The 16,275-nt window shown below is 32.2% G+C and overlaps 1 protein-coding gene across 1 annotated transcript in view; it reads left to right on the forward strand.

The window, feature by feature from the left end:
- LOC145263940 (uncharacterized) overlaps window positions 1-16,275 on the forward strand; it is a 756,801-nt gene that overhangs the window by 366,051 nt on the left and 374,475 nt on the right. The window contains exon 5 of the mRNA XM_080121014.1: window positions 9,580-9,681. Coding sequence (XP_079977140.1) covers window positions 9,580-9,681 — 102 coding nt within the window. The remainder of the gene's footprint in view (window positions 1-9,579; window positions 9,682-16,275) is intronic.

A 16,275-nucleotide genomic window follows, 5' to 3' on the forward strand; every position in this document is an offset into this window, starting at 1 on the left:
TTTCGACAGAAGTGACAGATTTTCACTAGATCGGTATCGTTTTGAAGTTCAACCCTTTGGACGACAAATATTGAAATATTGGCTAAAAATATTAATTCCTTCACTCTCAACTGGGCATTTTTCTACAGGGAGGGGTCGCTTTTTTCACCCATATTTTCGAAAGTCATTCCCTCTTTTCGATTGACTAGCCTTAATTTAAACCTTTGCCACTTCCGGTTTGGTGATGGACATAATGGCAAAGACATCACATTTTTGTTTTTATCACATTCTTTTCCTCCTTGTGGCACGGATTCAAGCCTGCTTGCCTACTACCACGTCTTTTTGTTCAATGTACACCTTCAAACACCTGGGCAATGCTGACTTCACTATACAAACTCTTCATGAGTTATTTGCATGTTTCGGAGTGGTTGCCTGCTTAGTGTCAGATAATGGCACTTTGTTTACATCTAAGGATTTTAAAGAGTTCATGAAGGACTTCCAAGTGGACCACATCACAACTCTGACATGTATCCCCAGGTCAAACGGACAGGCCAAAAGGTTGGTGGACATCTTTAAGAGAGCTTTGAAAAAGGCAAAGGACAGTCCATTTGAAAAACCTTTGCAACAATTTTTTCAGGTTTTTTTACTATATTATATTACTCCTAATAAGAATGTCTCTGCTGGAAGTGATGTTCACTAGAAATATATGGCCAGTTTTTCACAAATTATTGCCAAAACAGGTAAAATCTGCAAAGGCAACTTTTCCCAAGAAGAAATACATGCCAGGAGAAAAAATATTCTTCAAGATGCATAAAGATAAGATTTTTAGGAACAGGGAAGGATCAAGAACAGGACTAGCCGTATGGTGGAAAGACCACATGTCATGCATAAGAAGCACTTGAACCAGATACGCAAATGTACTTCGAACGAATCAAGTGAAACTCTGTCAGAAGAGATGTTGAACCTACTGTATGATGCATTTGACCTGAAACCCTCGCAAAGAAGTACCAAAATACTTCATTTCGGTAAAAATAGGAAATTGACGGACCCCTTGGAGGTCAAGCTGAGAAAGAAAAACTATAGAGATATTTTGGGTAAATAAATCTTTGGAGTGGGGTGTCCTGGGGTAGTTAATAGCCATTGACAATATGGGTTTGTTTGGCTTATATAATGCCAGACATTTTTACCTTCAGTGAACTCCAAGACTCTTTCCTGATGCTACCAGATCAGGCTGTCTATTGGCTTCCTGAGACGAAATGCACCTACATCGATTTTCTGTTTTTGTTTTCTATTCTCTTTTGTAAAACTTAATTATGTTCTGCAAAACAAAAACATAAACAAAAACAACTACCTCCTTCCCCTCTCCTTTCCTTTTCCTTCCCTACTTACTAACCCTGTCGCCCCCCCCTTTTTTTTTTTGCCCTGTTAGGAGGGCACTAGAATAAGCCGAATTCCCCCCTGCAGAGGGTAAAAATCCCTCAATGGGGCAACCAGTTAGCTGTGGGTTGCTACCCGTAATGCCTTAGGACGTGATCCTGGTGATTGAACTAACCTAGACCTGGGTGCATAAAAGTCTAGGCACTGTAACACCTTACTTCGGCTAGACGGGTGGTCGGAGAGGCCCAACCTGACCAATCGGCCAGTCACGTCAAGACCTAGCACTTACACCCAAAGTACCAACTACCACAACAAAGAACGAAAGTTAAAGGTACTTCCATCTTTTTAAAAAAAAGTTTGTTTTTTTTTTATTCCCACACTACAAAAAATAGGCAAACCAAGTAAGTGCAAGAAGGCAGTGGCAAGGGTCAATCAATTGGAAAAACCAGAACTCAACACTCCATCTGAGCAAATGTATTTTTGAGGACATATTGAACAGAAAATATAGTGCTTGAGAACTCCTTACCAAAAGAGTATATCCTCCACGTAGCCCCGACATGGTCAAGGTGAATGGGTTTCCCCCTTACTATGCCCCAATTTTGCACTCCGAGGTGGGTAGGGAGCGTGGTTGATGAAAAATAAATCCCAAAATCCATGGCTGATAAAAACAAATGCATCCCCCTCAAAACCCTTAAAAGAAACCATTCCTCTGACTCTGACCTCTCAAGCTCAGATGAAGAATAAAAATTAAAAACTAGAAAAAAACGTTCCAACTATAGACGAAGGAAACTTCCCACGATTCTTGGTTATTGAATTAACTGAAAATAAAAAATTTGAAATTTATCACCTTTCCTAAAAAAAAACATTATCCACAAAAAGTAAACCAAAAATGATCAAAAAAACAAAAGATGGAAATCTACTAGTTGAGATAACCAATCTTAGAGATGCTCAATCTCTACTCAAAATGAAGAACCTCCATGAGTACAAGTGCAAAGTCTTTCCCCATAAAACACTAAACACTTTGAAAGGAGTAATTCGAAGTTATGAACAATCGCTAGCAACTGAAGAAGAAATAAAAACTGAATTAGAAAAACAAGGAGTAATCAACCACATCCGCATAAACATAAAAAGAAACAATAAAATAATAACAACCAACACGCATATATATTAACATTTAACAAACCAACAATACCTAAGGAAATAAAAATTGGCTACTTAAATGTAAAAGTAGACCCATATATCCCAGCCCCATTAAGATGTTTCCATTGCCAAAAATATGGACATCATAGAGAAGCCTGTAAAGGAATAAAAATATGTGGAAAATGTGGCAACAAAGAGTCTGACCACACCGAAGAAAAATGCATAAATGAGGTGAAATGCGCAAACTGCAAAGAAGATCACCCGGTCTTTTCTAAAATATGCAAAACATATAAAAAAAGAAAGAGAAATTATAGAAGTAAAGTACAAAAAAAACACAACCTTTGCAGAAGTCAGAAAAATAGTTGAGACGTACATGAAAGACAACACATATGCTGAGACAACAAAAAAGACAACTAAATCATACCAACATAATGAAATACATGATCAATATAGGGAGTTGATAAACAAACTGATTACATTAAATATTAAAGAATGGCCAGAATTTCAAAATAGCCTAAAAGAAAAATACTCAAATCTGGGAAACAAAATAGAAATAACAAATCCAAACAAAGAAAATAATATTCCATCCACAACGGAATCATTAAAAAAATTATCACAGTAACCAAGAAAACAACCACCAGAAATTAATAAAAACATAAGCAATGATAAAACAGCAAATAAAGAACGTTCCAGAAAAGAAGAAAACCAAACAATAGACACTCAAAATAGATTCCAAATTCTAGAAAAAATGGAAACCGAAAACACCCTAGATAAAAAAAAGAAACCAAACACAAGTAATCAAGTAGAGGGAAAAAATGAACAAGAAGCCAAAACGGCAACATCTCAAGCAAGATCCAGATCGACGTCCAGATCCAAACAAAAAAAAGAAAAAACCCAGCAAAACACTTCACTAAAGACACAAACTCCAACAAAAGATAAACCCTCTACTTCTAAAGAGATGGAAATAGACGAAAACTAAACAGCCTCATGGATAGAAATAAAATACAACAAATTATCCAATGGAATTGTCGTAGAAGAAGATCTAACTATAATGAACTTCTTATACTTATCTCACTCTTCAACCCAGCCATTGTTTGCTTACAAGAAACCTTCCTACAAAACAATAACCATTTCAAAACACCAAACTATGAACAATACAACTATTTCCATAACACAGGCCTTCGTGCTAATGGAGGCACCTCAATTCTTGTAAGGAATAACATACCTGAAAGCAATTTCTCTGTCAAAACAAATCTCCAAGCAATTACAACTCAAGTCACATTACACAAAACAATCACAATCTGCTCAATATACCTCCCTCCTCATGAACCAATAAATGAAAATGAACTAGAAAATTTAATAAACCAACTACCTTCACCATTCATTCTTCTAGGAGACTTTAACTGCCACAGTACGTTATGGGGATGCGAAGTCACAAACTCAAAAGGAAACAAAATTGAACAATTACTTAACAAAAATAACTTGTGCCTTCTCAATCAAAAAAAAATCCCACATACTTAAATCCAACAAACGGATCAACGAGTGCCATTGATCTTACCATGTGTGATCCATCAAGATTCTTGGGTTATACATGGAGCACTTACAAAGAACCCTGTGGAAGTGATCACTTCCCTATTATAATCAAATACAGTAACTCCATCCAAAACCACATACCCAGGTGGAACACAAACAAAGCCAACTGGGCCGAATTTAAAGAACTTTGTTCACTAAAACTAACAACATCAAATCCAAACAATAGAATAATTCACGGAAGTACTCATAACAATAGCCAAAAAATGCATACCCAAAACCTAGAAAACTACAGACCAATAGCTCTCACAAGCTGCCTATGCAAAACGTTCGAAAATCTTATATGGCATCTAGATGACAACAAAATAATTTCTGAAGTCCAGTGTGGATACCAAAAAAATCGAGGATGTATAGACCACATCACTAACCTCGAAAATTATATCAGAGAAGCTTTTATCAATAAGGAACACATAACATTTTTTTTTTTCGATCTTGAGAAAGCATATGAAACTACCTGGAAACACGGTATCATAAAAGATCTCCACAACATCGGACTAAGAGGCAGATTACCTGAATTCATAAAAAACTTCCTAACAGACAGATCTTTCCAAGTTCGCATAGATTCGACTTTATCAGACCCACAAAATCAAGAAGGAGTGCCCCAAGGCAGCATATTATCAACAACTATCTTTAACATTAAAATCAATAACATTATAAAAGAACTCTCTCCTGATATATATAGCTCCTTATATGTAGATGACTGCTCAATCAGCTACAGATCTAAATACACTCATTGAAAGAAAACTACAACATAACATAAATAAAATTATAAATGGGCTACTAAAAATGGTTTCAAATTCTCCAAAACTAAAACAAAATGCATCTATTTCTGTAACCAACGCAAACTCCACCCTGACCCAACCTTACAGATTGAAGGTGAAAAAATTCCATTCGTAAATGAACACCAGCACCTGGGAATCATTTTTGACAAAAAACTAAATTTCATTCCACTCATCAATCACATCAAAACCAAATGAAATAAAGCATTACAACTCCTACGAGTCATCGCCCATACAGATTGGGGAGCTGACAAGAACACACTACTCAAACTATATAGAGCATTAATTAGATCAAAAATAGATTATGGTAGCTTCATACATCAATCCACCAGAAAGTCATATCTAAAAACCCTCAACACAATATGCCACTCCGGACTAAGACTAGCACTAGGAGCATTTCCAACCTCCCCTGTAGAAAGCCTGTATGCAGAAGCACATGAAACCTCTCCAATGCTCAGAAATCAAAACCTTGGTCTAAAATACTACACAAAATTTACAGCCAATCCCACAAACCCAGCACACAATAGCACTTTAAATCCAAACCTTTTCGACCAAAAAGAAAATGCAATCAAAACCTTTGGACTTAGAATAAAATCGATTTCCAAAGAAGCAAGTCTACCCATAACTAAAATTTACAAAACTGTCCTACTCAAAACCTCTCCCTGGAAAATCGTATCCCCTAACATCGACCTAAGTTTAAGTAAATATGAAAAGAAACATACTCATCCAATAACTTATGATGATCTCGATAAAATCAAAGAAAAGTATCCAGACCACACACACATCTATACGGATGGATCTAAACAAAACAACGCAACAGTCAGTGCAGCAATACTCAATAAATCAATCAAAAAACAATCAAACCTCCCAAAAGAAACCTCAATCTTCAGTGCTGAAATACATGCTCTAATCCTAGCTCTCAAACTCGCCTCCAATAAGAAAAAAAAAACAAATTTATAATCCTTGCAGACTCCCAGTCTACTCTAAAAGTGATTAAAAATAAAAAGATGGACAACCCCCTAATCGCAAAATTACTCCAAAAATTAACTGAACTAAACAGTAAAAAAGAAATCATTTTCTGCTGGATACTGAACCATTCTGGTATTAAAGGTAATGAATTAGCAGATTCTGCAGCAAAAAATGCCGTAAATCTCTCAATCGATGCAAATTTTAAAATTCCATACATAGATCTAAAAAGACGTATCAACGCATACACAACAGAGAAATGGCAAACCTACTGGAATGAACACCCTTACAACAAACTTCACGAAATCATGCCAAAAATCAAAAAACAAGAACAACATACAAAACTAAACAGAAAAGAAGTCAAACTAACAAGAATAAAAATAGGCCATACTCACTTAACCCACTCATATGTCCTAAAAAAGAAAGTCACCCCATCTGTATACCTTGCCAAACATCACTCACAATCAAACACATATTAATTGAATGTACTGATTTTGTAACAGTAAGAAATCGATTCTATAAGAAAACAATATTAAAGAGTTATTTGATAAAAACAATCCCCACACCATACTCTCATATCTTAAAAAAATTGGCCTTTATAAAAAAATTTAAAAAGAACCCTTTATACAACGGTCCTGAATATGACCTAATACTATATCCGATGGTGAGGCCCCACCTTGCGGACCTTAGGGAGTGTGGAGCCACCCTTTAATTGTCATTGCTCCCTGGTCCACTCTGACCTGGAGTGGTAGTGCCTGTTAGGGTCCCAACTATGGGTTAAATAGAATCTGACTTTAAAAAATATATATATACTCCATTAAAAATCGTTCCTCAAAATAACTAGATTTGGCATTGAAGAACCTGAAAAGGGTTGATATGCAGTGAAATAAAAACAACCAACAACCAACCAAGCCTCTTTCACCTCATAATTGTGACCCCTTAAACCGGATCACAACAGTTATGTTCCAAATTCATGTTATATAGCAAATTTATTGGCTTAAAAATACACAATGCAATTTCAACTGATTGATGAAATGAAATATTGTAAGAGATCATGTTTGAATATCAAGTTCACTTAGTTTACTTCTCTTACTTATTAAAAACCAGCCAAGGTGATTTGCATTACCTAAGCTGCATGTTTCATTTTAATGTCACAACTTTGGACAGCGCTACTAGGCATCACTCAGGACTATACTGTAAAAAATAGAACAATTTTGTTTGCTTATACTAACAGGTCACCACATCATTGTCTGTGGGTTACTTAATGATAATTGTTAATGTGATTGTTAGTTGGAAGATGATTGCTACCATAAGAAGATGGAAAACAATAGGTAGAATGGACAGAATAGTACGTAAGAGGAATCAATTATCTAAGGACATGGCTCAATAAATATTTGTTTACATTAAACTTGAAGATGACCATGTGGTAGGCTATAATAGAAAAAATTATTTGACGCCAAATATTAATCAATTGACAACATTAATGTTGCAAATTGTTGTAGATCAGTAAGAAAGAAAGACACGATTCGATATTTAGTAGAAATAAAATATATTGAAAAGAAAGACAAATACAGCATAACAAAGAGAGTTTTTGTATTATCAAATGTACAAGAAAAAAATAACTGCTTCATTAATAGTGATTGCATGCACGATAATGTTGTTTACAAATGTGTACTAAAACCTCATTACAGCATTGATACTGATTCTCGAAATAACAACAGTAATGAAAATAACAATTATGAATCAACAATAGAAATAATGGTACTATTGATCACAGCCATCTAGCCTAAATATTAATAACAATACACACACATGCATTAAGACAATTACAAATCTGATTAAATTTCGACTACAAACTCATAAAAACTCTTTTTTTAATGAAAATCTTTTAAAACAGTATCCTTATCTAAGAGGAAGTACACTCCATGTTACATTAAATGTTTTATCCTAAAAAAGGAGAAATTATATCTGCTTACTAAATGCTTTGGTCTTCGCAAAAAGGAAGCATTAGCAATAACGAATCCAAATTACAAATTTGTATAAACAAAAAAAATCTGAAATACTCTCTTACTGTATGCATAACAGTGTATAAATACGACCAATACAAAATAACTTATCTATCGGTCATGTTTCTCTGGTCTTTGTTAAGATAGCCTCAGGATAAATATTCTTCCTGACTTTGGCATAAATTACTAGCATGTTGAAATTAGCAGTCTGGATTACCTATGTTAACTTTTTACATCCCTAGAAAAATGTATAAAAGATATTTTGTTCCAAAATTGTTATTAATCATAGAATGATCTAATTTTGAATTTTATACTTTACTTATCATAGTTCTATTGAATATTTTAAGTATTAAATGTTGAGCTTCACTTTTGCTCTGGAAAGTGATTTCTACTTCAATTGATCTGAACTACATAAATTTTTATATATATATATATATATATATATATATATATATAAAGAAATAAAAATTACAATGTTTACCAAGGTAATCAAAATGGTAAACTTAAAATATATTATAAATATTAAAGAGTTAATATTTACAAGTAAAGTAATCTCAACCAGATGTAAAAGCTCAATAAAACCGAAAAGGAAATAGAGCTTATAATATGAACAAATGATTTAAAAAATTGATTGTTAAAAGACATCTTGAAAAAGAGTTAAAAACATATTTAATTTTAAAAAGGAAGCATAAGATACCTCCTATGCCCCTTACCTCACCCTTTTTTTAACCAAGTAAGATCTGTGACTTACTTGTAGTTTCATTAAATACTTTTACATGCAAAATCCGATCCTGCATTTTGCTAATTCCTGCCCTCTGATGAGAAGGAGAGTATTTCTTCGAAACTCCGCGGATTAAGGACTATCCACTTATCTTGTGCTTCCTTTTTTAAAATTACATATGGTTTTAACTCTTTTTCAAGATGTCTTTTAACATGTTTTATTAATCATTTGTTCATATATATATATATATATATATATATATATATATATATATATATATATATACAGGGTGTCCGTAAAGTTAGTATACAATCTTACAAGTTACTATACAGACACCCTGTAATATATTAACAGTACAGTAAGATATTGTATTAAAATATTTATTTGTAACAATAAGACTGTATAGTAACTTTACGGACACCCTGTATATGTGTGTGAGTGTGTGTCTGCAAGGTGACCTCCCAAAATGCCACCATGGAATCATTAATATAATTCACAACACTTTCTACAATCCAACCATACAAATAAATTTTATCTCTGCCTAATTTTGTTAATTTTCAGTGAAGCATGCCCAACAGACTTTGTTTTATTGCCATTTAATGATAAGCACACATTGATAGATGTGCAAAATTCTTAATAAGTCTGATATACTAATTTCTTGGCACTCATCTAATCTTGGCAGTGATGGTCCTTCACAGTTCAGGGGTGATCTGGAAATTATTTTAGGCTTTATTTTTTAAATCTGCTGAGTGTGAAGTCTATTTAGGATTACCACCCTCTCTTCCTCCTCAAAGTGTCACTGTATATCACTGATTGATAATAAAACATACTATTGGATATTTATGACTGAAACTTGGTGGATAAATAGGCTGAAGTTTATTTGTACTAAATATGATTGCACTGCAGATATGGCTGTGAATGTGTGACATTTTTAGAGCGGAGTCACCTTTTACAACGAAAACTAATGTATTCAAAAACTGTATTTCTGTTTTAATATTTTTTTCTGTTTCTTTATTCGAAGCTAAATTGAGAAAATTGGATAATGGAGATTTCTTGACTGAAAACAACCTCAAAAGTCATAACTATGAAGAATCAGCTAATGTTAAGTCCCAAAGAATTAAAAGTAAGTTTTTATAACATTTTTATTTATGTCATATTGCACACATGTAACATTTTTACAATATTACAAAAAGCTATTATTTATATTATGGATTCTGCTTATTATAAAGTTTTAATAACATTACGAAAAGTTACTATTTATATTATTTTGGTTTTGCTTCATTACAAACCTCGTTTATATTTGCATTTCAAATTTGTCTTTCTGTAAAATGTTGCTAATAATTGACCGAAAAAACATTGAAATACATTTAAAAAAAAAAAAAGATAAAAATAAATTCAATGTATGTCCAAGTTATGTTATGATTTTCAGCTAAATACAGCATTGAGGCCTGGATTTGGGAGCTTGATGGGAATGGTTTTCTTTGGTCTTGGTTTGAAATCCATGACTTCCTGTAAATTTTTTATTCATAACTAATTTCTATTTATCAAACAGAAAATTTTTTAACTGCATTTTTATTTATTTATTTTTTTTTTTAATAAAAAAATATGTTTCTGAATATAATGAGGTGTTAATCTGGGAATGTGGTTTTCTTCAGTCTGCCATGCTCTATCCTGGACATCTTTTGATATGCCAGGTACTGGAGAATGCGGTAAACATATAAAGACATGATTTGAGTACATAAAAAGCATTGTAACTACATCCAATTGGACGATTACATGAATAGCAGATATGTGACATTGCCTGGTGTTGCCCACTCCCCAAAGTCTGGGATACTCACAGCACTTAAAATAATAAAACTTGATGGAAAAAAAAAAATGAAAGTGGTTGGGGTTAATTACTATTACTGAGCCCAGATAACAAAACTTTAGAAATAGAGTTGAAGCACATCTTGTCTTGATGTTTCTCATTTGACAACTTTTCAATTGAAGCAATTTCCTCAGCAGAGAAGAAATGATATCCGTATGGATCATTGGTTGAGGTTCTACCTTTTCTACTAGCAGAGTTGATTTTATCAAGGTAAAAACCTATCTCCGTGTATATGGCTTCAAGAACTCTTTCTTTTGTTTGCCGAATGGGTTCCCTTCGAGAGTCAAACATCTAAATCCATTCGGTATCTCAAACTAGCCTCGTTTAGGATGTGAAAACTGGTAAATAAAGTTAAATTTCTCTTAACTTCAACTTGCGATATCTCGTTTATTTTTCGGGTTATTTTGATAAAGTTTTGATTTAAATAAAATTTAATCTTTTTTCTTTATAGATATATAATTCTTTTTCTTGTGTCTTTAATAGTTTTTTTTTCCAGGCTACTTTAAATTATGTCACTAATTTTGGTGAACACCGCATTATTTTTTACACAAAAAAAATGTTGCTGTTTTTAAAATTTGGTGCACATGATATTGTGAGTCTCTACGTATAAAAAGAATAGTACCATTTTAAAGAAAATAGGCCATTTATCAATATGGTGAACTTAAAAAAAAGGGTTTTAAGTTGTTTTTCACAAAAAAATCCAACTTGAAAACTTCAGTGAAAGAAACGTGAAAGAAATTCAATTGAAAAAAATTCTGAAACTGGCACCGTTTTGTAAAGAAATATCTCCTCTTTAATAATCTGTTGGTGTCATATTACTATACTCATCAAGGAGCGCCACTAATAAAAGTGAGTGTACCTACACATCGAGATTTACAACTTAATGCCAAGTGACAGAAGTACCACGAAAATTAACTGTCAGCACTAATGTGCCACACGACCAAACGAAAACATAAACAGCTTGTTTCACTATGGCTATATCAAAGTTCTTAGATGGGTTTGTTTTTGTTTAAAAGTTATAGAAAGTTATTGTTTAAAATATTTTTAGTGCGTCAATAAAAGAAATGAAAATTTACAATTTAAAAAATAATGTCAGTTTATTTTCTATATCTTCTTTCAAACTTTCATATGCTTTTTGCTTTATCTTCTTTCAGTTGGATAAACTTCAACATTGTTAAATTATCTTTTAAAAATTAAACTGGGTACATTTTAGACCAAAAAAACATTTTTAGCTGCATGTGACTGATGGAAAAAAAATTTCATTTAAAAAAAATGTGCCTCATTTTTTTGTTTACTTATTTCTCTTATGTTGTCGGGTGTTTTTGATATATCTAACATTTTGTTAAATTATATTTTTTATTAGCCTGTACAGTTACATTACTTTAAAAATAAAATAAAACAATAAAGTATAGCTAAGTTTTAAGTTATATGCAACAAGTCATGTGTAAATAAAAAAATTTATTTCACATAAAAATGTGTATTTTTTTTTTGTTTATGTTCTATTGGGTGTTTTTGATAAATTTGGAGATTTTGTTAAATTATTTTTTAATTACACTGTACATTACTTGAAAAACAATAACTGAAAATATAATTATGTGCACGTGGTGCATAAATGAAAAAATTCACTGTGAAAATCTTCTTTTTTTTTTTTTTTTTTTTTGTTTATTTAATAATTCTTGAGACGGTACTTCTACAGTTTATCACTGAAAATGGAGACGCCATTTTTTTTCGTGCACCTGTCGTTAAAATCCGAGGGAGAAATCAGTATTTTAAACTATGACTGAAGTTAGAAATAAATAACAAAAAAATTAAACTAGGTATTAATTACTTTGAAAAGAAGTATGAAAAAAGTAAATAAAGAAAGTGAAAGAGAACATATATCAGTAATTGTTTAATTGAAAATGTTTCGATTTAATTAATGAAAACATGAAAGTTTTCATGAAACGTATATATATTTTTATCATTAAAAACAGAAAATAAAAAAATTATTAAAAACAAAAAATGAAAATGACATATTCATAATTGTCTAAACTGGGCGAGTGCCATTTGAAAACCAAAACATTTACTGCATAAAAATTTATCAAAATATAATTGTAAAAACATTTATTGAAAAGTTTGTGTAAGAAAATATAATTTTAATAAAACAATTTTGTAATAAAAGCAACATTGGATTTTTATAAAATAGTTTGTTTTTTTTTTTGTTTTTTTTAACAAATAAATAATTTTAATGAATATTATATAATGAATAGCATAGTTTAAAATACTGATTTCTCCCTCGGATTTTAACGACAGGTGAGTGAAAAAATGGTGTCTCCATTTTCGGCGATAAACTAGAAGTACCCCCGAGACCTGCATATTCTATCAGGTTTTTTTTTGATAAATTTGAACTAAGATATCTCAAGGTTGTGTTAGGTGTCAAAATCAACAGTGGAAATAAAGTTCAACTGAAAGCTGCTCTCTCTGACTACTTGAGAAGAAATCCAGTTGATTCATTTCCACCTCTAAAGCAAAAAAAAAGTCCTTTAGTGAATCTGCTGAACATTCAGATAACTCCTGCAGTTGTGATGAAGAACCATCGCAGGATATCTTCAGTTATGAGCATGAAGGACAATGTCTACTATAACACCAACTTTTACATTGGCCAAGTCATTGAGGTTATATCTGCATCCAGCGCTGTAATAAAATTTTTATCGCAAACCAAAGGTAGAAAAGATTTTTTTCGATGGCCTTTGTCAGATGACATTGCACAGGTAGAGTCAGCTTTGCACTTTTTTCCCATTGGTAGCGGGATTTTGTATAGTGTTTAGGTTGGTTTCATCTAATAATTATTGCTTTCATTAGTATTAATTTTCATTTATCACAAGATCACATTACATTTATAAAGATTTTTCACACCTTACATTTTTAGTTATATACTATGAAATTTGGCTTCTTGATCATGATAGCAAATTTTCAACTTTCTGACAAACTTTGAACAATCATAACTTGATGGCTAATTGAGTTACCAAAATAAATTTGGTACTTTTGTTTATTGTTTACAAAAATCTATATGACCACATTAATTTTTTTTAGATATAATGAAAATAAAATTTTGGTTTGGAATACCTAAATCCATTTTTGATAATCAACATTATAATAACATGCGACCATCAGGAACCATATCATTCCATTGCTGTACAAATGTGTCAGGGTAATCTTCACTGATTATTTTGATTTTTCAATCCTCATCAACAAGTTCATCATATAGGGTCAAAATGTCTTCAGTCGAACTATTAATCCAGAAGTCCTTCGCAACTTTCTGTTTGTCTTGTTTTGTCTTACACAGAATACAATCAACCCTAACCCTAACCTCCCACAAGTGAAATGTGTTGTTTTTTTTAATTTCAGATCCTTCATCATGTTGTGTACGATAACAATGACATTGTATCCTTGGCCATTAGAATATGAAGACCTCAAATATTGCTACTTCCATGCGTTACATTAACATTTAGAATGATTTTTAGCTAGTAATGACCTTAGATATGAGTGACCAGCCATTAAACTTTTATGCAATACATTGATTCTATTGGACACACAAAAAATGTCTCAATATGCTCATATTGGTTCAAATGACGCCACTAAGGAAAATTTTTGCTTTTAATGAAAGAGCTAAGAGTTACAAAATGCATGTGGCATATTTTAAATAAGTTAAGCCTAAATTTTTGAAAAGACATACTTTAGTATATGACTCGTATCAGTTTTTAAGATATTTTAGAGTTAAGACAAAAAAATTGGCATGATTTCACGGAACTATGGTAAAAATTTGAGAAAATTTAATTAAAAAAATTTTTTTTTTTTTTTATTAGTGGTCAGATTTCAATTTTTTATTATGATTTTTTTCTCTTGAGAAGTCATTTCATTTAGAAATAAGTCAAAAAGATGTCATTTTGCATATCCTGCCATTTGTTTCACATTAGATGATCCATCAAAGTATAAAGGTTGTTTTTTGAGTTCCAAATAATTGGTTCTGATGATGAGTGACAAAAAAACTTAAGATTACTAGAAAATCATGTCTAGAAATGGCAATTTTTTTGTTGTTGTTTAGTGTTATATCCTGTTTCAACGGTATATAATAATATGACAAAATACGCAGAGTGGGATGCGTAACAAAAAGAAGGTTTATTAGTACTTCGTAATAATACAAATGCAAAATGGCTACTTGCTTTTGAAGTTAAATAAATGTAAATCAAGGTAAAGAAAAAGGAACTTAGCGTGTGAGAACTAAACGTTCGTTCCTGGGAAGCTTGGTTAACTGGAATACACTTGTAGAGTGTAAGACGCGAGATTGTTAAGACACAAGGCAAGACTGCAAGACTAAAACGTAAGACTAGACTGCAAACAAGACAAGACGCCCCTCCCTTAAATTGGTAGCTCTTTTATATCCTGTTTGATACGTAGTTATGTCCCTTATAACATTTAGGAAATTTTTAGGAGGTTTCATTTATGAACAAAGTTCACCATAGTGTAAAGAAAATTATTTTGACTATTTTTACCTATGGTCACTGTGCATTACTCCAAAGTTTGATTCTGAGTAGTTATTTAAAAAAAAAATGGATGAATAAGGCACCTAACAGGGATTCCTTATGTGCTCAGTATTTCAGGTGGTTTTGCCATGTACACAGCATGCCACCTCTTTCATCAACTGCATAACACACCTTGATATCCGAAGTGCTAGGATTTTTAATTTACATAATTGATCACAAGAAGAGAGGACGATCCAACCATGGATGATATGCATTAGTAAAAAAATAAAATAAATCAAGATTGTACTATTAAACCTGATTTTTCTTCAATCAAACACCAATTCCCCTGTAACTTATTAATGCAATAAGGCGGTGGCTGAGAATCAATTATACCAAGGGAATGAAAGGCTTGATCATGTTACTAAATATTAGATTTTGGAGGGACCCATTTTAAAACTAGCTGCAACTCCACAATGTATTTGATTTTGTATCCCCATCTCAACCAAAATGATCGAAATCCTCCTTTGGTATATTCTTAACAAAAGTAGAGCAAAGAACCAGTGAATAATTTTATGTTTTTATGGGAAAACAATTTTTGAAAAACCAACAAGCGCATTTTAGCCTTCATAGGTAGTGATCTTCATCATATCATTCAGTTGAAGTTAGGAAAGGCATTTGGCTTAGAAAGATTTTACCTTGCTTTGCTGAAAAAAGAATAACTAACTTGTGTTATGCCTAAGGACTTGATGAAAAGATAATTATGCTAGGATGATTGTTGAAAAGAATGAAAGATACAAGTTGTTTTGAATTAAAAATGGAAAGTGCTGATATTTTTCTTGCAGAGAAACAAATAAAGTGTTTGAAGTTAATCATAAAAGTGAATCATACTGATGGTCGGTTAACAATTTTCAGTTATATCTCTTTATGCAGCACAATTTTGCTCGAGTGAAAATGCAAATGATAAACACGTTTAGTAAGATTCATGAGAAAGGAATACTTGCTGTGGCTGGAGATTTTATTGCTCATGTTGGAAAGACCTCTGGGGGGGGGAGGATGTTCTCAATGGATATGGTGATGGGAATGCAAGGGACATAATTTAAAAATTTGCACTTGTTTGTTGTAGTCCGACTGTGTTAAGAAAATTACATAAAAATTGTTTCAGTTCATTTGACTCATTGGTGTTGTAGTCTCCATCAATTTTCTGTTTTAACATTTCATTGTAATACGGCTTCTAATTCCAGTAGCTTCTTTCCCAAAATAGGCTTGTAGAACTCTCTTTCTGCTGACTGTTTTTCTTTTTAACTATAGCTTTGAACTTTTCAAGACTAAAGCCAGTAGGTATCTCCTG

Source organism: Euprymna scolopes, chromosome 39, assembly GCF_053919585.1.
Source record: "Euprymna scolopes isolate OS-2025 chromosome 39, ASM5391958v1, whole genome shotgun sequence".
In the NCBI taxonomy this organism is placed as follows: domain Eukaryota; kingdom Metazoa; phylum Mollusca; class Cephalopoda; order Sepiida; family Sepiolidae; genus Euprymna; species Euprymna scolopes.